General features: G+C 38.5%; 1 protein-coding gene across 12 annotated transcripts in view; it reads right to left on the minus strand.

Moving 5' to 3' along the window:
• The window catches only part of TASP1 (taspase 1), a 150,805-nt gene that overhangs the window by 123,705 nt on the left and 438 nt on the right, over nucleotides 1-26,662 (minus strand). For 4 of the 12 annotated variants that reach the window (XR_005596833.1, XM_039532158.1, XM_039532150.1 and 1 more), the window contains exons 2-4: nucleotides 16,919-17,137; nucleotides 13,137-13,204; nucleotides 9,440-9,508 (exon numbers count right to left, since the gene is read on the minus strand). Coding sequence is in view for 11 of the 12 variants with exons in the window: in XM_039532158.1 (XP_039388092.1) it covers nucleotides 9,440-9,508; nucleotides 13,137-13,204; nucleotides 16,919-17,063 (282 nt within the window). In the remaining variant the exon portion in view is untranslated. Of the gene's footprint in view, nucleotides 1-820; nucleotides 871-5,732; nucleotides 5,758-8,138; nucleotides 8,185-9,439; nucleotides 9,509-13,136; nucleotides 13,205-16,918; nucleotides 17,138-19,749; nucleotides 19,877-24,786; nucleotides 24,848-26,662 lie in introns of those variants that run through there. The other 8 variants (XM_039532152.1, XM_039532154.1, XM_039532153.1 and 5 more) reach the window with 8 other exon arrangements.

Below are 26,662 nucleotides of genomic sequence, written 5' to 3' on the forward strand. Positions count from 1 at the left end.
AGCTCCAATGCTTACTGAAGACCTTGGCACTATAGTCTCTCTCTGGCACAGACTTTAGTTCCGTGGTCATGCCTGGCTGAAGAGAAAGACGGTCTGCTCCAACATAACAGGCCTGAAAGTTGGTCCAATGACAAATCTAGGGACTGAGGGCCTCATTTCAGAAGACATGGATCATCTTGTCTACTGGTGTGGTTCCAAGGCATGCTGCTCTGTATACAGGGCCTTCAAATCTGAACAAAGTGAGCTCCCCTGTCCGAACAGAAAATGGCACTGTGCATCCACTTCCGGGAGAATGTGGGAGCATGAAATACACTGCCTACAACCATCTCTTTTTATCTGAATCTTTGGAGGTCAGATCAGCCATAACCAAATGTTTAAGAACCCATGTTCAATAATAAGTGGCCAAATACTAAATAGCTATCATACACATTAACAAAAATAGGGAGAGTTTTAAAATGAAAAGTGAATTCTGCCATCCAGGTATACAGAGATATTCTTCAAAAAGTGATAAAGAGTCCTGTGGCACCTTACAGACTAACAGATGTACTGGCGCATATTCTTAACACCCACAGACATCCATGGTAAAAAATGAATTGACCTGGCGGGGGCAATCAGACCTTTTTTAACCTCAGCTCCAACCATTTGATGCTGGCAAGAGGGCAACGATGTAGCTTAGGCACTGCTTTGCAAAAAATTTCAACAGCATCAGAGGATGCATGCCGTATGGGAGAATATGCAAAGGCCACTTCAAAGAATTTACCTTTTAATTTTTAAATGGAAGCAGAGCACTCCTTTATTTTTCTAAGTAGTCTCAACTTACTGGGGAGGTGAGCAGTGCAGTCATGAGCTTTGCAGATCAAAATGCTTGCCCTGTCATCATATAAAAGTAGAAGATGGGAGGAAAGAAGAGAAGAAACACTGTCCATAGCATTTTAGCCAAAAGAAGCCTAGCCACATGACATGGAAGACATTGTTTAAGAAACCTACATCCACTGCACTTACATCGCCAGCAAAGTACATTTAACTTATGATTCTTGCATCTACTGAGATATGAAATGTTAGCTTCCAAAATAAATTAGATTGTCAACAAAAAATTGCACTTCATCCTGTAATTGCTCCTAAACTACTGAAGCTATCATTTTCCTTTTTGATTCCTTCTCTTCAAAATATACTTACAATGTTTGCCAGTTTCACAGCATACTAAATTTTTTAGCTGTGGTCAAAGTTGGAAGGCTTGTAGAAGTTACTCATCTTTGACAGTCCTGGAATTACACCTAGCCAAATAGTTATAAGCGCTCTATTTTCAACAGATGTTAAAGTAACACTTCAGCTATCTTTGATATAGTTTTGGCCAGTCTGTTTATGCAAGCTTTGTGACTACTAAATGCTATTCAAGAGACATGCATATAGACAGCCACCATTTAAACAATAAGATTATAACGTAGCTTTCTTACTGGAGGGTTGGTGGCACTGAGAAGTGGCCTCCTGGGATGAATCAAGTCCCATTTTGTTTAATCAGTTAAAATGTTCTAAAGAAAATCTTAAATTAAAGTCAGATAATTAAACAAAGCACAACACATACCTATGCATCATACTATGTCAACAAATGGAAGTCATAAGCAAATGGAACCATTGTAACTATAATTAACATTGTAACAATTTTGAAAAACTAGGTCAGAACCTCTAACTTTCCAGTTTTACATAGACCCCTTTACTGTAATGGTGCTGTGCTTCTCATTGCAAATTAATTGCTTGTACTTAATTTTAAAAACATAGACTTTAGTTTCAAAAGTGTACACCTGCGGAGGTTAATCTTTTCCTATTAATGTACTCAAGTTAAAACTCAATCTAGTTCTACAAAATAGGTCATATCACACAGTTCACTTCAGTATTTAACTGAAAGCAACAGATCTGCAGTAGAGAACGCCATAGATCTAATATTAATTAGACTTGCACACTTGATAGTTTAGATTTGTTTTAGATTCTTTATGGTATCTAGTAAAAGGTACTGAAAGTGTCTTTTCCAGTTCAACTGCAACATTAAGACACAGTAAGTGGAGCGGTTTCAGTAGTAAACACAAATCTGGCATTTATTTATATGGCATTTTCCATCATAGGATGAATAATCAGTTCTGAGCCCTGACTTAAATATCATCTGTTTACAGCCTTGTAATAAGTCAGAGAAACACAAGCTAATGCTATTGCACAAACTGTGTCCATCATATGTTTAGACAGAAATCAGAGTGCTTGCAACTTTGATCAATAGAGTATTTGGCTCTGCTTGTGATTATTTTTCCCCTTCTACGTGAAGAAGTCTTAAAATATTTATCTGGGTGTTCTTTAGTGTCTCTTTCCAGCATCTAGATAGTGACTCTCTGAAGTGCTATAGAGATACATAAAAGCTTAATCATATGGAGTTCTTCTGGTCTTCCATAAAAAAAAAACAACAGCATGTGGTTATTGTACACTGCAAGTCAAAAAATTAACCCAACTCTTGTGTTCCAAGACCAATTCAACAGTCAACTCATGTGTGGCAACTGATAACAGAATTGTGCAAAACCGAATGGCTCAGTGACCATGTCCTTAAAGAATCATGCAGTGTTTTAACAATCAGTCTTCTGAAGTATCCACTAATTTATTATTGCAACATACAGAGACTTTGGAGTTAGCATCTTCATTTGTTATATTCAATTATGCAGCTCGCTGAAATTCTGGGAAATACATTCATCCATGCTGCCATGATCAGGTTGCCAAATATGACGGATGATACTTTATAAAATTCAGCAGTGTAGTATTAGGTTATATGAACGGCATTCACAGTTAGCTGCTGTTCGTTAGTTTGTACATGTACGCTACTTTGCCCACATAACTGCTAACATTTTATCTTAATCATGGAATTTATTGCATTGGAGATGTTCATGCAGTCACGCAGAGACGGACTGTTCTTGCTCCACTTAGAGGCTGCAAAAATAGAAAAAGCAGCCAGCATACCACAAGCAAACTGTCAGCTCACTCATAAAAGATCAAGAGCAAATTTTGTTCCTCAGCAACTCTTTGAAGTGATGCCTCTTGGACTGGCTGGAATTCCATGTAATAGGAGTTGTGTAACTAAGCAGAACTGGGAAAAATCCATCTTTTGTGACACTTGCCTAAAAAGATAGTTGGATCTTCCAAAATTCTGAAGAGAAAGTTTGTGAAACACAGAATAAAAAAATATCTAGACCACTGGAAAAAGAGCAATGAGCTATAATTTATTCTATAGCTTTCAGAGTTTGGGAAGTAGACTCAATACTCAGGATTTTATTCTGTTGTTGCACATTAGAAAGGTTCTTTGTACTTCGGCTGAAAAAATTTGTTCATACAGTCTTATAATTAGGGCTGTCAAGCGATTAGAAAAATTAATTATGATTAATCACACTGTTAAACAACAAAGAATCCTGTGGCACCTTATAGACTAACAGACGTTTTGCAGCATGAGCTTTCGTGGGTGAATACCCACTTCTTCGGATGCATCCGAAGAAGTGGGTATTCACCCACAAAAGCTCATGCTGCAAAACGTCTGTTAGTCTATAAGGTGCCACAGGATTCTTTGCTGCTTTTACAGATCCAGACTAACACGGCTACCCCTCTGATACTGTTAAACAACAATAGAATACCATTTATTTAAATATTTTTGGATGTTTTCCACCTTTTCAAATATATTGATTTCAATTACAACACAGAATACAAAGTGTACAGTGCTCACTTTATATTTATTTTTGATTACAAGTATTTGCACTGTAAAAAAACCTAAAGAAATAGTACTAATATAATATACTAATGTAAGTACTATAGTGCAATCTCTTTATTATTAAAGTTGAACTTACAAACGCAGAATTATGTACAAAATAAACTGCATTCAAAAATAAAACAATATACAATTTTAGAGCCTGCAAGTCCACTCAGTTCTACTTCTTGTTCAGCCAATCGCTCAGACAAACAAATTTGCAGGAGATAATGCTGCCCACTTCTTGTTTACAATATCACCTGAAAGTGAGAACAGACGTTCTCATGGCTCTGTCGTAGCTGGCATCACAAGATATTTATGTGCCAGATGTGCTAAAGATTCATATGTCCCTTCACGCTTCAAACCACCATTCCAGGGCAAATGCATACATGCAGATGACGGGTTCTACTCTATAACAATCCAAAGCAGCGTGGACCGACGCATGTTCATTTTCATTATCTGAGTCAGATGCCACCAGCAGAAGGTTGATTTTCTTTTTTGGTGGTTCGGGTTCAGTAGTTTCCACATCAGAGAGTGTTGCTATTTTAAGACTTCTGCAAGCATGCTCCACACCCCGTCCTGAACAGATTTTGGAAGGAACTTGAAATTCTTAAATCTTGGGTCGAGTAGCTACAGCTATCTTTAGACATCTCACATTGGTACCTTCTTTGCATTTTGTCAAATCTGCAGTCAAAGTGTTCTTAAAATGAACCACATGTGCTGGGTCATCATTCAAGACTACTATAACATGAAATATATGGCAGAATGCGGGTAAAACAGCAGGGGATGTACAATTCTCTCCCAAGGAGTTCAGTCACAAATTTAATTAATGCATTATTTTTTTAACGAATGTCACCAGCATGGAAGCATGTCCTCTGGAATGACGGCCGAAGCACAAAGGGACAAACAAATGTTTAGCATATCTGGTACGTAAATACCTTGCAATACCGAGCTACAAAAGTAGGAGCATTGCCAGGAAATCAAGGGAAGTGATTATTCCCCTCTATTCGGCACTGGTGAGGCCACATCTGGAGTACTGCATCCAGTTTTGTGCCCCCCACTACAGAAAGGATGTGGTAAAAATTGGAGAGAGTCCAGCAGAGGGCAATGAAAATGATTAGGAGGCTGGGGCACATGACTTATGAGGAGCGGCTCAGGGAACTGGGCTTATTTAGTCTGCAGAAGAGAAGAATGAGGGGAGATTTGATAGCAGCCTTCAACTACCTGAAAAGGGGCTCCAAAGAAGATGGAGCTAGACTGATCTCATTGGTGGTAGATGACAGAACAAAGAGCAGCGGTCTCAAGTTGCAGTGGGAGGTCTACATTGGAGATTAGGCAAAACTATTTCACTAGTACGGTGGTGAAGTGCTGGAATGGGTTACCTAGAAAGGTGGTGGAATCTCCATCCTTACAGGTTTTAAAGGGCCAGCTTGACAAACCCCTGGCTGGGATGATTTAGTTGGGGTTGGTCTTGCTTTGAGCAAGAGATTGGACTAGATGACCTCCTCTTCCAACCCTAATCTTCTATGATTGTAAGAAGAGGACAGCATTATCTCCTGTAAATGTAAACAAACGTGTTTGTCTTAGCGATTGGCTAAACAAGAAGGAGGACTGAGTGGACTTGTAGGCTCTGAAGTTTTACATTGTTTTGTTTTTGTAACTGAAATAAAAAAAAGTGTACAACACAGAATAAAATATATATGAAAATGTAGAAAAGCATCCAAAATATTTAATAAATTTCAATTGGTATCCTATTGTTTAACAGTGCGATTAGAACTGCGATTGATCGCGATTAATTTTTTTATCACGATTAATTTTCTGAGTTAATCATGTGAGTTAACTTCGATTAATTGACAGCCCTACTTATAATTAAAATCAACACTACAACAGCAAAATAAGTTAACGATTTGACGTAATTTACATACAGATTTTTCACAATACATTCTGGCTAAATCAGAATACTCACTGTCTAAGGAAAGGTGATATCCTTGCTACATAAAGACAAGAGGGATGGGGTTACTTCTTAAAGGGACTACATGAAAAACTACAGTTTTAATCTACAGAAGTTACAAAATGACTATAAATGGAAGAGAGGGAAATAAATTTCTCTATTCTGTTTATTGTGTTGACTTGCTATATTCAATATCAATTTTCTATGTTGGTGTTTCACACAGCAACAGAGAGAGACTATTTTTTTAAATGAAGATTTGGTTCTAAAGGTTACAAAAACTGGGAGGGTTCTCAGGCAGGTGAAGCAGATAAAATGATTTTTTTTTAAACATTTTACTATGTTTAAGGTTGGCATTCTATTCAGAAAAACTCTTTTACAGAGCAATATACCTAGGTATTAAGCCATCAGCCCTTAGGAAACTGCAGTTAGTCCAGAATCCTGAAGCTCTTCCCCTCAGGAACACAGACTACCACAAGCACATCACACATGTTCTCCACTCAGAACACTGGCTTCCCATAGAATATCAAGTCAAGTTCAAGGTCTTGGTCATTGTCTTTAAGGCACTCAATTACTTGGGTCCAACATATCTAAAAGATTGAATAAACGCCAGGAGGAAAATTGTGATAGACTACTCTGCTCATCAAGCAAAATAGAATTTTCTATCTTAAGGGTAAAGCTCATGTGTGAAGGAGACAGCTTCCTCGGGTGCTGGTATGAGACCGTGAAACAAACTCTACAAGAAGTAAGGACCATCAAACCTCACTATGCTGACTCTCTACTCCTCCTCCTCACCCTCTGTGACACAGGGCCAGAAAGGGTTACACAACCAGCAGGCTAATTGACCCACATTCAACCTTTAGAGACATATTAGAAGATGACATGTTTGTTTTTGTGTGTTTACATATACACTTCTACCCCGATATAACACGACTTCGGATATAACGCAGTAAAGCAGTGCTCCGGGGTGGGGGCAGGGGCGGGGCTGCGCGCTCCGGCAGATCAAATCAAGTTCAATATAACGCGGTTTCACCTATAATGCGGTAAGATTTTTTGGCTCCTGAGGACAGCGTTATATCTGGGTAGAGGTATATATTGTTAGAGGTTAACAATGTAATCAAATAGTTCCTGTCTATCATTGTATTCTGTTAATTCAGAGATCAAAAGAAGATACTAACATTTAAAGGAACTGTGATTGTAGTGCTATCACTGTCTTAATTTCTCTTTGAAGTATGTAGCAAATCACATGTAAATGTCTGGAGATAGGCAATTGCCATATGTTAATCCATGTAGCTAATTACCGGTGATGTTTAGGAAATAAGAGGTTACTTCAAAGACACTATTGTCCAACCCAAGGACTGCATGCTGTCAAGTGGCTGCCAGTTATCTCAAAAAAAAAAAAAAAAAAAAAAAAAAAAAATCTTGGGACCTGATACTTTGATCTCAAATCTGTTTATGATTCACAAGGAGAAGCTTCAGTCACAAGATTGAGGTCTCCAGTTCTATTCTGGATCACCCTGATATTGGAACTTTGGACTGAATAATTTTAAAGAACTTTTTGCAACTGTAAAGCTCACCATCTCTACTATGAAACTGACCTAAGAACTCTATTCATGTCTGTATGTATAATGATCTTTTAACCTGTTCTCTCTCTCTCTCCCTCCTTTTTAAATAAATTTTAGCTTAGTTAATAAGAATAAATTAATAAGGCTATAAACGTGTATTTGGGTAAGATCTGAAATATTCATTAACCTGGAAGGTAATGTGTCCAATCCTTTGGGATTGGTAGAACTTTTTATATGATGAACAAGATTTTCAATAATCCTCATCATATTTGACTTGGCTATCTGGGTGGGAGCCCAAAGGCTGGATTGCTTTAAAGGAACTGTGTTTTTGGCTTCTGGGTAACCAGTAAGATATTGCAGAAGCTGTTATGTTGCTGGCTTGGTGAATCTAAGTATTGGAATAACTAACAGTTTGGGAAGACTGTCTGTTCCATTCTTTGCAGTTTGTCCTAATTGAGCAATGGGCATGGCCCCCCGTCACATCCTCCAAGTCCAAGGTGAACATCTAACCTTGCCTTCTCCAACATAATCACACAGCAGCCTGTACATTAAAATAATAAACCCAATACAAAACCCTACCAAAGCAAAACACTACGCCATCATCAACAGAATCAAGAGTCAATGCTTCCTAAATTTCTTTAAGTTATTCTGTTAACAAGCTATATTCATTTAAGCACAATTGTGTATCCTGCAATGTACTACCTATATTCTTTTCTTGTTAAACCTTTAATTTCTAGGCCACTTAAGCAGATAAACTAGGAAATTTTAAATGTAGTTTATCTTGCTAAATTGGAATGCTGAGTAGCATCTAGTTCTATACACAAAAAAGAGTAAATTTAACTTGTTTCACAGTGCTCACCACAACACTTCTATGCGTTTTCTTCATGCTCATAGTACTGGACCTCCATGCTCCCACCCATGAAACAGCTTCCCTAACAAAATTAAAAATTAGCTGAAGTGATCATAAAAATAAAGCCACTATCTTTGGTGATGCAAAACCCACTATATATCCTAGAGACAGGTTCTTTCAGTTGCCTTAAATGTTTATCTTTAGTTCTTCTGTTGAAAGATGCTAAGAATACTAAACCAAGATCTGCTATCCTAAATCAAGAGAAGAATTCTAAGGAGTGTTCTGAGAATATTTTATAAGCTAAATTCAGTTACATATAAGGCTAATTGTGGACGTATCCACTAACATTCATCCTCACACCTAATAATTCTTTATTAGGTTTTGTTTTAAGTTTAACAAACCATGTTAGAGTTATAATTAATTATTACAAAGCTTATTAATATGCCATTTTGAAACAGAATGTAAATGAAGTAATGTCCATCACCTATGCCACCTCTTCTCCACAATGCAATACAACTATTCACCTTAACATGATCTCGTGACTGTCATAAGAAACAAATTACCTTTACATTTATACAGCACCTTCCTAAAATAATCCAAACGCACTGAAAAATATGCATAATATCATTCATCCTGAAATGTGTGCCACCCCAGAGGTGGCTACATCAGCACTACTACTACACAAGAGCTTTAAAGGAGAGGGAGTTAAGAGTAACTTTGACTGAAGTTGTAGAGGTTTTGTTTCGTTTCATCTACTATCAAGCAAAGTAGAAAGTAAGTACTCAATGTGAAATTTCACCAGGAAAATAAGGCTGAAATATGGACCATCTAATGTGTTATGGGCTCTGTAATGAACAGAAGTGATCAGAGCATCATTTATCTCATCCCAGAAGCCATCAGTGGGTTGTGTCTAATAAGATAGGAAGAAGTCAGAAATGGATAAGCCCAAAGAGCGAATCTATCCTGCATTTGCTGGGAATTCTCCACTTTTAGTATTATCAGATATTAGAGACTGTGGTTGGTAAAACAAATTTGATGCTATTACTGCTGACGTATAATAAATACATATTAAATTTGAATATTGGAAGGCAGCTAAACCTCTTTAATACATTAAGGGCAAGCAAGACAATGAAAAAGTCAAAGGCAGATTGCAGAGTAAATTTTACTTTTGCACAGATAGGTCTATTTAAAGCACTGAAAGAGTATTCTCTGTAAGTTACAAGTTGAAATGTATAGCTTTATATAGAATTGGGATATATGGCAATAACATGTTCACTTGGTTTAATTCCTGAATTAAAAATAAGAAGTACCTCTAGTTCAATTAGTGCCGCAGTCACTGCATCAGTTGCAAGAGCACCAGCCTGAAGTTTTTCAATTGCCTGTGAAACAGAATTTTTAGTTGATGAGTTTGGATTTAATTATTGTATGGATAGTTCTAATGATTTTCTTGGCACTGAGACAGAATCCCCGCCACAAAAAAATTCCAATCTAAGGCTTTGTCTACACTATACAGCTTTTAGCGACACACAATGACAAAAGTTTTGTTGCTCAACTGCCAGTGTAGACATAGCCTAAGAGGACAAATAAGACAAAAGGCACTGTGAGAGAAGAAAGTCTTTACAAGATTTGAATACATTATATTATTGTTCTGGCATCATGAAACCACATTGCACTTGGCAAAAAAAATTTACGGTTGAATTTTATAGTAACATATGTCTCCCCCACACTTGAACTAATGATAGGGCTCTGACACCAAAAAAACCAACCCTGAATTATATTGTGTCATATTGAGTTGCTGCCATTAAAATGATTAGTTGTACCATTGAGTAAGTTTGTCCAGATGTTAGCAACACACACATTTGAAAGAATTAGATTTTTAATCATTAAATGTCAGTAAACATTAATTTCACCATATAGACACCAACTGAAGAAAATATATTTCCATCAATGATAATCGAAATTTACAGATAAGCACAGTAAGAAAAATGTTGCTTGAGAACATCTTAGAATTTGATTTAAGGATATTTATTTTGTATATTTTGACATGTGATGTTGACAATTTACAAAGCTTTAATTTTTTCATTCTCTCCATCTACTGTCATCAAATAATTATCTGACCCACCCCCAACTTTCTGAAATTGTGAAAATTTAAACCTATTAAAAATATTAAAATGCTTAAAATAATCACTTTTGAAATTATAAAAAATAAAACAAACTCTGCCAAGCCTAGCAACATAAATGCAAAATAAACAACTGATGATCTTTGTTCAAGTTTGGCACTAAAAAGATATAAACTTTTGGAGCCATGTAGTAATTTCCCAGATCCACACTGTACAAAAATGTAGAACAAACTTCTACTCACAGCAAATTCCCTCAGTGAACTCACAAGAACTAATGAGGGCTGCATTCTTAGGGCATGTCTATACTTACCGTAGATCGATGCTGCGGCGATCGATCCACCAGAGGTTGATTTAGTGGGTCTAGTGAAGACCCACTAAATCGACCAGCGATCCTCTCCCATCGACTCCGGTACTCCACCGGAAGGAGAAGCATAAGTACGTCAACGGAAGAGTTTCTCCCATTGACCCAGCGCCATGTAGACACCAAATAAATCAACCTAAGCTACATAACTTAGGTTGACTTAACCCCATTGTGTAGACCTGTCCTTAGTTGCGGCACAAATCTTATGCTGTTTGTTCTTACTCAAACATTATGTTGGCTACCTAGCTCAAGGAACCAAATGGAATCTCAAGTTATCATTAGCATTATCCTCAACAGCAAGCAAATTTATCACTCAGGCAAGTAAGTGGAAAAGTAGTATCACAAAACAGAGATACCAGGTAGGGCTGAAGTTCAGTGTTAAACTACTCAAACTGTACTGATATTGCATGCTTTGAAACTCTGTAAGTTACAAAGTGAGATTGGTATTTAGAGATGATGAGTGGGATTTTCAAATAAACCTATGAAACTTAGACACCTAACTCCTTCAGACTCCCCTGAAAAAGTCAGCCATATAAATCTTCCATCAAAGCACTGAGGGTTACTTTTTAATGGAGATGTTACCATACAATCAGGGAAAAGTGATTTTATATCTGCAAGTATTCAGATATTTTGCACGTCACTTCCAATTTCAACAGTCTTTTTACAAAAGAATCTGATAATCTCTACACCAGCAATAATCTATAAGACATTTAATATATAGGCCAAAGGTAAATGTAGTTTTCTATATATCCAGCTACCTAGACCTTAAGATTCCCATTTGAATGGTTATGTTAAAATCAAATCTAAGTCAAACTGTAAACACACAGCATTTCATTAAACAAGCATTAAGTTACACTAGGGAAAAAACATTAATATTTGATGGGGCTAATTGGATTAAAGATGTGTAAATTTTAAGATAACACTTTTTTTCAGAAACTAGAATAAATAAAATGAACTTGAGCAGAGTTGGTCAAAAAATTTCCAGTGGAAGATACTGACTTGACAGAACCAAGATATTCCACAGCAATGTGCTCATTCTATCAAAAATGTTGATGAAAGCTAAGCAGACCAGCCAGTTGGGGCTCCTCAGGGAGCAAGCTGAAAAATTCCATTTCATTTCTCCTGCAATGGAGTTTGACAGTTTTGTCTCCTGTGAAAAATCTAGTTTTTGAGCTTTCATCATCTCAGTTTCAGGTGAAAATCTTCAAACGTTTGAAATTTTTTACAAGACAGAAAATTCCATTTTGCAACCAGCTCTATAAACAAGGCTGTATGCTAGGACTTTAGTTGTACTGGAAATGGCAACAAGTGAACAACTGGCTTTTGTAGATGTAGTGATTATGTCCTCTAACAATGGTAGCTTTGGCAAAGGTCTAACTGTCAGAGTCCTCAATGCATATTTTTATTTCACACATTGTATAATTCATATGCAGCACAAGTCTTACTGCCTTTACTAACAGACACCAGTACCAGTTTGACAATACTTCGTCTATTACACAAAAGTAGACAAAGTTACTGCTAGCATGAGCAGATGCACTGCCACCTATAGCTTGTTCTCATTCACACACTTACTGAATTTAAATCAATATATCTATTCTATAACAATATTCAATTTGCAGCTGTTCGAATAACTAAGAGACAAACTACATTCACTTATGCTTCCACTTTTGTCCTAAACTTAACGGGAAGAATTAATAAACTCTTCTCATGTTCTATTCCAAATTCTGCCACAGACATGTTGTAGTATCTTGGCCAAATGACAGTTTCTGATATCCTTATGGAGAAAAGCAATAAGATCACTACAAATTCACCATTTAAATATCCAGGTCATAGGGGGATGGATCTTCCATAAATAAGCTGTTGTCTCAGGCTACACATACTAGGTGTATATAGTCCTGACCAGTGACTGCCAGCCAACCTTCAAGTAGCAAGAAGTGATACCATGGAAACATGATTTGGAATCATGATATGAAATGAAAAACACAATTTCTATGTGTACCTGGAGCAAGCCCTGGAACCAAAATTGTTGCATGAGCAGAGAACCATCACTCTTTTCTTTTAATAATCCATGTGTATTGCAGCCCTTTGAAGGAGAGAGAATGTGTACGTAGTTTCTGTGCAAGTGAAAGAGGTATAGTACAAACCATAATCCTTTGGGGGATTATGAAATAATATTTATTGATCTGTTATTCAAATCACACTTGTCAAAGTTTTTACCATTCTTCCTTTATGGAGTGCACAGTGGTTCCTGTTTTTTTATTGCTATTTCTTTTTTTGTCCACAGAAATGTCAGCCCTTCAGTACATAATTGTATCCAGGGGACAGTGTTAATGAATCCTAAAATAAACACTTCATGCAAACACACTTTATGCACTTCTGAATAATATCCATAACTCTCACAAAACAGATTAAAACCTTAGAGACTAGACCCTAAAACCTTTTATAAATTGAACTCTAGTGAACTCAAATTTGTTAGAAGCCTGTTGATCCTTTAAAGAAAAAAGTTTGGAACTGGGGAAGTCATACCTTTTGACAGGCTCTTTTGCAAACATGTTTGTATTCTTTAGCTTTGGATTCAGAATGATAACCTGCACCTATTATTAAAGACAGAAAAACAAAGTTAAGTAGAGCTTACGGTAAGCATTCAAACTAATATACTGGGATAGTGTTTTTACCAGGAATTACAATACAAGCTGACAACTGCATCTTAACTCAGATGTACATAACTCTGTGTCATTTTATAAAACAGAGACCACTGATCTAGTTCCATCACAGATTAACACTTTCAAGCATTTCAAAAATAATCCAGTATTGCCACTGACAGTCATCTACACTATTGATATAAGTGGAGAGGTACAAGTCCCAGTATTTTACATAGATATTCTGACCCTCTAAATATTCATTGGGAGATTCTAGTTTTGCCTATTCCGGGAGAGTTTCAGACATGACAGTTGTCACTATATTAAGCCACCAAAAAAAAATATTGCTATGGTTTTTAAGAGTCGTGCTCCACTTTTTCTTTTGTATCTTCAATCACATGAGTTGGCCCTCCTTCCACTTTGATACCTGCACTAGCTTTTTTTTAAAACTACTGCTTCTGCTCTGTGACTGCCAGACCCAGTTTCTTGAGAATGATTACATGGAATATGTTTCTACTACTCTCGTTTTCAATCTCCATTTTGTTCCTGCTCCTTGCCTCCCCAAACTGACTCCAAGCATCTCTCTGCCCATACCCTAACCCCACTCCTTCCTGCCTCCACAGGTCTAGAAAACCACTACAAGTACTATCAGCAATGGAAGCCATAGGCTTATAGTAATTTAACATTTAATACTAGCAAATTGTTGCTTTTTAAAAGAAAAAAAAAGGCAATGAGTCCTGTGGCACCATAAAGACTAACAGATGTATTGGAGCATAAGCTTTCGTGGGTGAATACCCACTTCGTCAGACAGATGAATGTCCCATGCGTCTGACGAAGTGAGTATTCACCCACGAAAGCTCATGCTCCAATACATCTGTTAGTCTTTAAGGTGCCACAGGACTCATTGTTGCTTTTTACAAATCCAGACTAACACGGCTACCCCTCTGATACTTTTTTTCTTTTGTTACTTATGATATTCATCCCAGCTCCCACTTCCTCCTCTTCAGTACTGTCTGTGCTTAAGCTTGTTTTAAACAACCAGTTTAGTTTATCAAAAACTAAACTAACACCAATAGTGGAGGAAATACACCATAAGCAGCAGCAGCATATTAAACATGTCCATTTGGTCTTAAGACAGTACAAGCAGGGTCTTTAAACACTGGCTCAGAGCAAGGTGTCCTGCACATATTTGCTCACCTTAAAGGTCTTATTCTTTTTTTAAAAAACACACATTGCTATTTTTAGCTCCTCGAGCATTTTAAGCATCACCAGGCTGCTTTAATCAGCTGCAATTGTAAGGTAGGCTCTTTGGGGTGAGATAATTCTTTGTTCCATGTTTCTATTATAATTGGGTCCTTGACCCTAACCGGGGCTACTAGGAGCTATGGTAATACAAATAATTCACTTCACACTATGGTCCAGAAACAAATGCTAAAGATGAACCTGCCATTATATTTAACAAGATTCCTTGTAGTATCAAGGAACTAAATTTACACCTCTGCCCTGATATAACGCTGTCCTCGGGAGCCAAAAAAATCTTACCGCATTATAGGTGAAACCGCATTATATCGAACTTGCTTTCATCCGCCGGAGCGTGCATCCCTCCCCCCCGCCCCCCGAGCGCTGCTTTACTGCATTATATCCGAATTTGTGTTATATTGGGTTGCGTTATATCGGGGTAGAGATGTATTAATTTTCTCTACAACGCTAACTATACTAGAAGTTTTTGGAACCTTAATTTCCCAATGGGTGCAGCATCAATGGAGGTGGAAGAGACACCTGGTATAACCGTAAACGTTGGTAATTTACAAGTCTGAAAAATCTTGGTGTACATAAATCTAGTGTTTCCTCTGGCCTAACCACCCTAAAGTGCTCCTTTTCCCTTCACACATCTCCAGCTCACTTCCTTTCTTTTATTAAATTGGACCCACAAATTCAGGAAAATTTTTCCCTTATCCCCACAACATAAGAATAAAGCATCAACCAAGGCAATCGGTCAGGATGTCAAACCGTGCTAAAGAAGTTTTCACCTAGACAGCATGCTGGGATCACCATTTAGCCTATTTTTTCACAACACTTGTGCTTGAGAGAGCATACCACCATGTGATCAGGTAGCAAAACAGTTAAGGCATTTATGCTGTAACCCAAAGAGTCATCCCATTACCCAACATATTCTACCATCCCTTGTAGCCACAAAGCATTGTGGGATTAGGGTCACAGAAGAAACAGTAAGATGTTTCTGGGTGCTGTAAGGGCAGCTGGCTGAAGGGACTGGTGCTGGTGTGGAGGACACCATGCATGAACTGCACAGTGCTCAGCCCTGAGGCAGCACAGCTGGAAGAGTCTGTGAAGCTGAATACACAGCCCCTTTAAACATTGCCTTTCCAGCCTGGATCAGAGTACTGTGCATGTGATGGGGAAAAGGAGCTGCTTTGTAGCTGAGTGATGGGCAGGAAGCTGCACAACAGGACTGAAAGCAGGAGTCACAGAAGCAGCAAGGTAAAGAAAGAGGAACAAGGAGCAAACTGCTTCCTTTCTCCACTGCCTGAATATCAATAAAGTCCTAACAGTCCCATAATTTAGCTGATCTCTCAGACAACATGATATGACCCAACTGATGCCCCCTTTCCAATCCATCAATTGAGTAGTGCTGACAAAGCATGGTAGAAAGTCTGTGCACAAGACAAGTCATGTAGCTCTTTCCCACAGCCCAATGCCAGCCCTACATGTATGGGTTATTAAATTGCAGTTATCTCATCCCATAGCATGGATAAGTGCCAGGAAACCGGCCTGAACCCCTCTGCATGCTGGATGACAGAAGAATGGGAAATGCTCCTTCCACCTTTGACTATCCCCAAAAAGTCCCTTGTTCTCCAAACCCACCCTAACTTAAATTCAGCAAACCTGTAGGAAAGAAGGAAACTGCACTGAGCCAGAAGTACTGGCATGTTACTCTTAAAAATGTGCAAATGTGTAACTAAATAGCTTTTGTTCAAGCTTAGCAAAAAGGCACTAAAGAGTTCTTTCTTGTACCAAAACCAAACATGGGAAGTCAGGCCAAAAAGGAATTTAAGTTATAAGCAACTAATAAAAAGGAAGGGTTATAACTGAAGCTTTCTTCTTCAATTACAGTGCTCACAGCTTTCCATATAGGGAGATGGGCCATGCTTTAATTGCGCTCCATCATTACCCCTCACAGACTAGCTTGACACTCTAGTCCCACACCCTATTCCTGAGAAAATAACTCAGCTTCATGCAGCCCGACCATCTGCAAGAACCCCACTCAGGTATCCAAAATAGGTGGGTTACTGAGGACTGGTTGAAATTCCCGAACTGATTTCAGAAAGGTTTCAGAAAGGGATCCACAAGATGTAGAGCTAGCCTGCCAGCTCCAAATTTTAAAAGGTAGTAGACACCCTGGCTTAGAACCTTCTTGAGGCATACATTAAAATCTGACACAGATGGCACACACTCTTCCTTGCACAGAAAGGGAGAAATGACTTTGAGGGGTCTCTGTGCACATGAATCCTGGAGGACAATCCAGGCCATTATGTTAGCATTAGAACTCTCACTCACAGCAGAAACAGCCACAGAAGTTTGCATAACTCACTTAGGATTTTACTACAAATTTTAAAAAAACACCTCAGCTCTCAACTTCTGGAATCTTACCTGCATGTACAAGCACAAATCCCACTGGTTTCCCTTTTTGGATCAATTTTGTTTCATGCTCCTTCACCATCACCTTTACAGCTGTAACCTGGGATGATTTGGAAGGTAACACTTCCACTGAACTCATCCCCTTCTCCATGATCATACTCCAGGGTCACCATCTTCTACTGGAAAGAGAGCATGCTTTCATCCAAAAGTAAACTCTGGAGAGGACTCACCCTAAGGTAAAACCACATGTAAATGTTACGTAATTTTTTCCCACTGAAAACAGTTCAGGCAAATTTATGCAAAAAGCATTTTATGAAGAACAGCAGAAGATCCATGTTACATTAGGTTATTTTTTCCACTTAAGCAGGGATTGAGTTTTGCATCTTCCATTTTACAGCCCATAATGTGAGTAAAAATGAACTTTTCCAAGTATTTACATACATTTAAGATTATAAATTAGTTAGGAGGAGACAATTTTTCTAGCCCATCTAAGTTACTGATTTGAGATTTGAAGTTTGACTATGGTAAATTTTAGCAAAGGGAAAGTTATTTTAAGTTTATGATCTTTTTATTTGACATTATATCCATAACATATCTGCTCTGATTACGATCATCAAATCTGTGCGGCACTGATGCTCCAGAATCTCAAACTTTGCTTTTTAAGGAAGTGTTTCCAGTACTTACAGTTGTGAAGAAAATATTAGATAACTATAAAGAGCATGTTTTATTTGCTATCAGGAGTTCCATTCATAAAAACCAGGACTTTGTCAAAGTTCCCAGCTGCTAAGCTGGCGAGGCATTTTCATAAAGAAACTGTCATGAAATGAAGAGCTGCTGCTGCTGAGATCCTTTAAAAAATGGAAGGACTGGAAAAATTGATAAAGTGTGCATATCAATTAAGGTTGCTACATAACATGCCTGACAAAGCCTCAAAAGCACCGTAGATACCGGCTTTTCTTCCACCCAAAGACCCAGACTTCACTAATACCACATCCACCACACACCATAGCCTTAAGTCAGCCCTGATAGTGTTGTGGCACCCTTTCAGCAACTCCTTTCACAAACCTGGGTGTGGTTTCCCAGAACTGTACAGCACAGGAGAGTCAGAAGAAGAGTCTGGTCTCTGGTGGTGGGAGTTTAGGGCAGAGGGTGTTGGAAGACTGGCATTCCGACTAAGGCAGAGATTTGGTTGAGATTCATTGTCTGTGGTATGTGGCATCTCTAGAGGGAAGACTAAATGATATATTTTGTCAGCCTGCCTACTGTTTCCTGGCTTTTTGAGGTTGCATCAGGTATGTGATCTATACAGCATTCTTAACAGACACACAGATACCAAGTTGTGTATCAAATAAATATATCTGTGTTTCTACTTAGGGTAGTAGGCAATGAAAGGGCTCACATACAGTTCAGTAATAGCCATATAGAAAGGCAAGAAAATGTAATTTACTTGTAAACAGAAAGTCATGGTAAAAAGCGTACCTGTGTTACCAAAAAAGAATGGATGTACTGTTCTGTTAAGTGAATGCTCCCAAGAAATAGTAATTTAAAGATGCCATAAGAAAAAATTTCCATCTTTTATCCTCAGTTATATTCCATAAAAACTTCCTATTCCCAGGAGGCCAAGATACAAACAAGGTATTTAAAAAACCATGACAGCAAGAGGAGCCACCACAGTTAGTCGACATTGTGTACCCATGGCTTATGCTGGCACAGCGATGGCACTGTAGCTATGCTGATATAATCCCATAGTGTAGACACAGTCTACAATGACGGAAGGGATTTTTCCCATGGTGCAGCAACACCACCTCCTCAAGCAATGGTAGCTAGATTGACAGAAGCATTCTTCCATTGACCCAGCTGTGTTTACACTGGGTGTTAGGTCAGCATAGCTACCTCACTCAGGGATGTGGATTTTTCACACACCTGTGCAACGTAGCTAGCTTGACCTCAATTTTAAGCATAGACCAAGCCTTGGTCATCAGCGTACAGCAGGATCTCTAGGTTCACCTAGTTTAGAAGAAACTAGTGTTGGTCATTTATTGCAATCTCAGAAGATGAATAAAGTTTTGATGCTTACAGAATGATTATGGAAAATTTAAACCGGTTGTTTAGGTACCTAATGTATGAGCTTCCACTGACAGCAGGAAGTAGTTTTCAGGAGTCAGGCACAGAACATCAAAGCTAATCAACACTTATGGCTTTACATCTGCAAAGCACTGTACACATTAATCAAGATCAACATCTCTCAAAATTTAATTTAAAACAGCAGGTAGTTCAAAAGGTGGAGGGTATATTTAGTATATGTAACAAGGCCATTTCTGTACACATAATTCAGATGAACTTGTAGCTTTGGAACAAGAGTGGAAAGAATAACAACAGACCAACACAATGTATGTATACAGCTCATATTGACATTGGGACTAATGGCAGCCTACATACTACTAAAGTGAATAAAGGCTCAGCAGAGGGGTCAGGCTGCCGGGACAGCAGGGCTTGGTGGGATGGGGAACCGGGGGGCTTGTTGGGGGCAGACTGGGTGCAGTAGGTGGGGCTCATCACGGTGGGGGTTCGATGGGTCTGCTTAATGGGGAAGCCCCAGCTACTGCTGCGGAGGGGATGCTGCATGCCGGGCTCCTGCTTCCCTCCCTCATTCCCCACTCCCTTTCTCTGCCCCATCCCATCTCTCTTCCCCATCGTCTCTTCCCTATCCCACCCCCCTTCCTCTCCCTTGCCCCTCATTCCCACATCCCCCTCCCCACCCTATCTCACACCTCTTCCTTCCCCAGTGCCTCCCCCCTCAACAAACTACACCCATGGGCATCCCCAGCCCCACAGTGATTTACCTCTCTGCCAGCTTGTTCCGGGCGATGGAAACAAGGCACCCATGCTGCCTGGGAGAGGTGCATGACAACTCTTCAACTTTCCTTTACTTCCCCATCATTTTCTGCAGGGAAGCAAAGAAATCTGCAGGGGACATGAATTCTGCATGCACACGTGATGCAGAATTCACCCAGGAGTAATAATATTTATTTAAGCAATTCTATAGCTTAACACACATTTCATATTCTTAATTTTTACACTAGAGACTGGTGACTTATGCAGTTCTTATTTACTAGATTAATTTTTCCTCATGATTTGTGTCAAGCTTAAATTAGAATTCAACTGAAAATGCACAAAAACCACAATTCATTCCTTTATTAGTTAAATAAAACTATCTTGGGTATGCTGGATATATAAGAAAAAAGTAAGTTTATCAAAACATGTTCTGCATTTAAAACTAATTGATTTATTAAACAAAGGAAATATTACCTGTAACTAGTGGATTTAATTGATTGTTTCTGGTCACAATGATCTTCAGGATTTTTAAACTAGTGGATCTCATCATCTGACAGCTAGTTTTTATTCATATAGTGGAAGAGGAAAACAAGCTTTCCTGCTTTTTCAACTGCCACTGGTTTCTTAAATTTGAATAAACTAGCCATTGAACTGACCTGGTTGAATAAACTGAAAAGAAAATATTTTCTCTGCACCTGTAGAAAAGGCTACTGCTGTCAAAAGCTGGATTAGCACTTCAACATACTCCTATTCCAGGTGCTTATCCAAAGACTTCTACCAATACAGAAGTTTGATTTTCTTTAAAACTTCAACAAACATTTTCTGCTTCATATTTTTATTAAATTGATTAATACATTATAATACATTCAGGCCTTAACATAGTTTATCAATTTTTAATAAATTTATTTTTTTGTTTAAATAATCATTTATGTAACCAATAGTTGGAGTATCCTAGTCATTTTATTGGAATTTTATTACTTATTTAAAAATCAGTGTAAAATTTCATATTGCTTCCTAAGCTTTGTTAAATATTTTGGAGGGGAAAAAAATTACAGCACAGCTAATTAAAATGGTTTAAATAATTTAAAACATTTTTACTGCATCAGAATATTGTTATATAATAATATATTCATCCAGATATTAAGTACAGTAACTCCTCACTTAAAGTCATCCCGGTTAACGTTGTTTCGTTGTTAGGTTGCTGATCAATTAGGAAACATGCTTGTTTAAAGTTGTGCAATGCTCCCTTCTAACATCCTCGTTTGGCAGCCGCCTGCTTTGCCCACTGCTTGCAGGAAGAGCAGCCTGTTGCAGCTAGCTGGTGGGGGCTTGGAACCAGGGTGGACTGGCAGCCCCCCATCAGCTCCCCGCTCCCCTAAGTTCCCTGTGCAGCAGCTGCCAGCAGGCTAGCAGTTGCAGCTATCCCTCCTCCCCACTACCATGTGCTGCTCCTGCCCTCTGCCTTGGAGCTGCTCCCTGAGCCTCCTGCTTGCTGTGGGGAGGAAGAGGGGCTAATGTTAGGGTGTTCCCCTTCCCCCCGTGCTCCTACACCCCGCTTATCCCTTCTTCTCCATACAGAGCAGGGTGGGAACAGAGACAGAGAGAGCTTGGGGCAGCAGCTGCTCTCTCAACTTCCTGATCCACTTGAAAAGCCAATGCACTTAAGAGTGGGTCAGCTTATTTAAAGGGGCAGTGTGCATTTCTCTCTCTCCCCCACACACAAGGTGTGTGTCTGTCTCTGTCTGCTATGCTATCTCCCCTCCCCTCCATTCCTGCTGCCTTGTAGAGTAAGAGGCTACATTAACAAGTGTTAACCCTGGAGAGCTCAGCCAAGTGCTAGTTCATCATTTAGCACAGGGGTTCTCAAACTGGGGGTCGGGACCCTTCAGGGGGTCATGAGGTTATTACATGGAGGGTCACAAGCTGTCAGCCTCCACCCCAAACCCTGCTTTGCCTGCAGCATTTATAATGGTGTTAAACATATAAAAAAGTATTTTTAATTTATATGGAGGGGTCGCACTCAGAGGCTTGCTATGTGAAAGGGGTCACCAGTACAAAAGTTGGAGAACCACTGATTTACAATCAAGGCATTCCCTGGGAAATATCCCACCCTCTTCCACCCTCTAACTTCACCACTTCAACCAAGCTTCACAATCATCATAGCTGTGAACAGTATTAAATTGCTTGTTTAAAACTTATACTGTGTGTATATATAAAAAAATATACATTTTTTTGTCTGGTGAAAAAAGTTTCCCTGGAACCTAACCCTCCCCATTTACATTAATTCTTATGGGGAAATTGGATTCGCTTAACATCATTTCGCTTAAAGTCACATTTTTCAGGAACATAACTACAACATTAAGTGAGGAGTTACTGTATTAAAGATACACAGCTCACACTATCCTGAGAGGTCGATATTTCCCTTTTACAAACTGGCAGATATTCAGCGAGGTTAAGCAGTTAGCCAAGTACACAGCAATTCAGTAATGCTGTAGTCCCAACTCCAACAACTAGCCAGCACTAATGCATTTAGAATTGCCAAATTGTGAGACTAAGAACAGTGAAACTCTGGGCTAGGTTCACCACTAGCGTATAACATGTTTAACCCTACTGACCTCATGGGCATAGTTCTCATTGCTAACGAGACTGATACTTACCCTCTCTTATACAAATGTTTATTAGCAGTTATGTTTTGATAAGGTACTGAATGCACAGAGATGTCATGAAATAGTTTATTTTAGGGCTGTCAATTAATCGCAGTTAACTCACGTGATTAACTCAAAAAAAATTAATCACAATTAATCACAGTTTTAATCGCACTGTTAAACAACAGAATACAAATTGAAATTTATTAAATATTTTGGGAAGTTTTTCTACATTTTCAAATAATTTAAATTATAACACAGAATACAAAGTGTACAGTGATCACTTTATATTATTATTTTTATTAATAATATTTGCATTGTCAAATGATAAACAAAAGAGATAGTATATTCACCTCATAAAAGTACCGTAATGCAATCTCTTTATCATGAAAGTGCAACATATAAATGTAGATTTTTTTTGTTACATAATTGCATTCAAAAACAAAACAATGTAAAACTTTAGAGCCTACAAGTCCACTCAGTCCTACTTCTTATTCTGCCAATCACTAAGACAAACAAGTTTGTTTACATTTACGGGAGATAATGCCTGCTTCTTATTTACAATGTCACCTGAAAGTGAGAACAGGCATTTGAATGGCACTTTTGTAGCCGGTATTGTAAGGTATTTATGTGCCAGATATGCTAACCATTCATATACCCCTTCATGCTTCGGCCACCATTCCAGAGGCCACGCTTCCATGTTGATGACGCTTGTTTAAAAAAAAAAAAAAAAGTGTTAAATTTTGACTGAACTCCTTGGAGGAGAATAGTATGTCTCCTGCTCTTTTACACCATGTATTTCCTATTATAGCAGTCTTGGATGATGACCCAGCACATAACCCTGGGTTTAGCAGCCAATGCTCAAACCACTGAGCTATTGATCTGCAGTTAAACACTCTACCACTGAGCTATACAGCAACCTGGCTCATGTTGTTCATTTTAAGCACACTTTCATGCAGATTTGACAAAACGCAAAGAAGGTACCAATGTAAGATTTCTAAAGATAGCTACAGCACTCACCCCAAGAATTTGAAGTATCTTCCAAAATCTGAGAGGGACGAGGTGTAGAGCATGCTTTCAGAAATCTTAAAAGAGCAACACTCTGATGCGGAAGCTACAGAACCCGAACCACCAAAAAAGAAAATCAACCTTCTGCTGGTAGCATCTGACTCAGATGATGAATGTGAACATGCATCGGTCTGCGCTGCTTTGGATCATTATCGAGCAGAACCCATCATCAGCATGGTGGTTGAAGATGAAGGGACATATGAATCCTTAGCACATCTGGCACATAATTATCTTGCGATGCCTGCTACGACAGTCCCGTACGAACGCCTGTTCTCACTTTCAGGTAATATTGTAAACAAGAAGCAGGTAGCATTATCTCCTGCAAATGTAAACACACTTGTTTGTCTTAGTGATTGGCTGAATAAGAAGTAGGACTGAGTGGACTTGTAGGCTCTAAAGCTTTACACCGTTTTGTGTTTGTGTGCAGGTTTTTTTTGTACACAATTCTACATTTGTAAGTTCAACTTTCATGATAAAGAGATTGCATTACAGTACTTGTATGAGGTGAACTGAAAAATACAATTTCTTTTGTTTTTTACTGCACAGATATTTATAATAAAAAATAAATATAAAGTGAGCACTGTACACTTTGTATTCTGTGTTGTAATTGAAATCAATATTTGAAAATGTAGAAAAACATCCAAAAATATTTAAATAAATGGTATTCTATTATTGTTTAACAATGCGATTAAATCACAATTAATTTTTTTAATCACTTGACAGCCCTAATTTATTTTTTTTAAAAAGATTCATATACTTAATTTTGGCCTCTGTGTATATTAACTCATTTCATCCCTAATTAACTTTAGGAAGTAAATACTATGACAGTTTTGTTTATCAGCACAATTGAATGGCGCTATAGACAGATGTAGGAATAGCCCCATTTGTCCCCAGGCTTGCAGTTTGCTTGCTGGGGACAGCATTTGTGAGAAATACTCCCTATGTTAAATGGCATAAGATGACATATTTCTTCTCCAGGGAAATGACAATGAGCAGGAGGGCTGCAGATGGGTTACCTCATAAATACATTTCTAACCATTAGCTATTCCTTTACATCCACCCTACCATAATATTAAGCATGGATGCAACTGAGCACTGGAAAGAGTACTGGTGACCCACTGAAGCATCAAAGGAAGAACATACATTTTGTTGGAATCCCTCATAAATAGGGATTTTTTTTAAAAATACTTGAACAAAGCAGTATTTTAAGAACAAGGCTACAGTAATTAAAACCTGGACATTCTTCTCCAGATTGCAAATAATATAGAGGAAGATAGATGTTGGGCTTAAGCTATGTAACAACATACATTTAAACACTGTAAATTTACACACCTGTAGATCTGAAAAGCTGCAGATTTTATACCAGCACTACAACGCCCCAGTTTGCATGTCCTATGCTGTAAACAAAGCAGTGCAATCTCCATAAACATCTTTCGATTTTTAACTTCACTTCCACACCAAATCTACAAATTGTTATACCTGTCATACCCCGTTATTCCCCCCAAACGCCACCTCCAGCTCCACATGTACCCTCTTAAAGTTTTCCCATTCTAGCTGTTCTAGTTGCCCTCCCCACAAGTTCCTATCCCCATCCCCTTCTCCCGTCTAAATTCCTACATTCTCTTTTCCAGCTCTCCTCTAAGCATGAACTTCAGTCTCTCCACCACCACAGTGCACCACTCTAGCCATCTTTACAGCTGCAAGCACATTGGGGGCTGAACTCCAACTAATGTCCTAAAGCACTCTAGCCACAGAGATCCTGCATAAAGGAGACTAACCATGGAGACACAGCCAAGAGTGCTTCCCTCACTTGGGTGAAACTAGCAGTTGCTTGGGACCCCACAAGGGTGCACTCAAAAACAGGAGCATCCCAAGTTGTATGGGAGACTTAAGAGGTCTGTTGTTAAGCTGCCACATTGCACTAGCCAGCTTTTATGTCCTACTTCTGACTTGTTCATAACACTTGCCTGTAAGAACTTACAATCTAGTGATAAACACTCTAGTGATGGGAGCTATATAGATACCTAAGTACGTTTGACAAATGAGCAGCAAACATGAAAGGATGGTGAAAGGAAAAATAAACATTAAGTTATGTCCATATCTTGATGACACAATTAAAGTATGTCTTCTTTATTAAGATATAACTCAGTTCCCGTGTGCAACATTTATGAGTTAGTTTTTGGAGGCATTTTAACTAAGACAATGGTAATTTGGCACAAAGGGAACAAGAGGCTGTTCCAAGCATAGCAAGCAACAAGTAAGGAGGCAAAGAAAGAAGATGGGAGAAATTTGGACATAGTGAAACAGAAGCTTCAAGACAGACATCGATAGATCAGAGGAAATGCAATACAAGAGAAGGTCTCAAGTTCAGACAGTGCAATTATGAAGGGCCTAGAACTCAATACATGAAGTCAGAATTTGGTATGCTGGGAAAAGAGAAACTAGTGAATTAATTTAGAAGACAGGGGTAATATGGACTGAATGACAAGAAGGAGAGTTTTCAGTAACAGTATTTTGAACAGGCTCTATAAAGATAATAGGGGCATCAGGAAGACCGAGAAGAAGGTAGCAGTAATTGAAGCAGAATTTGATTAGGCATAAACAAGCAATAACCACAAAGATAGTCAAGGAAGAACTCTTATATTTTGAGTAATTAACAGCAAAATTCGATCATGATTTAGATGTGATGAGAGATTATTTAATATTACTAAAGTCCATTATGCACTTTTTGAAAAACCTGTTCCCAAACTGGAGGCTAACAAAAGCAACAGGAAACAATTTATATATGGTTAACCATTAGAAATAAAGACACGTTTTTAACAGGGAGCATTATTAACCATTAGAAAAAGTGAAGTGTTGGATTGTCTTCAAGTGTCGACTGGATTCCTTTCTGGAAGATGTACTTTAGCCAAACACAAATTAGTGGGCGCACTACAGAGGTGACGGGTGACATTTTAGGACCCATGATATACAGGGAGGTCAGACTAGAACTATGGGTCTCTTCAGACTTCATGGCCGTACACAAGAACTTCTGACAACGCTCACACAGAGGTGGTGTTTCCTAAGCAAATTTAGTTACAAGCTTTGGTGCAAACTCTCTCCAAGCCGGCTGGGCGTTCCTGATTTGGCCTTAGTGTAGAACTACCTAAACCTCACACCACAGTTCCCGCAGTACCAATCTGGGCGTAGATGGAGATCGGGCCGCTCA

This window comes from Mauremys reevesii, linkage group 3 (assembly GCF_016161935.1).
Source record: "Mauremys reevesii isolate NIE-2019 linkage group 3, ASM1616193v1, whole genome shotgun sequence".
Classification (NCBI taxonomy): Eukaryota; Metazoa; Chordata; order Testudines; family Geoemydidae; genus Mauremys; species Mauremys reevesii.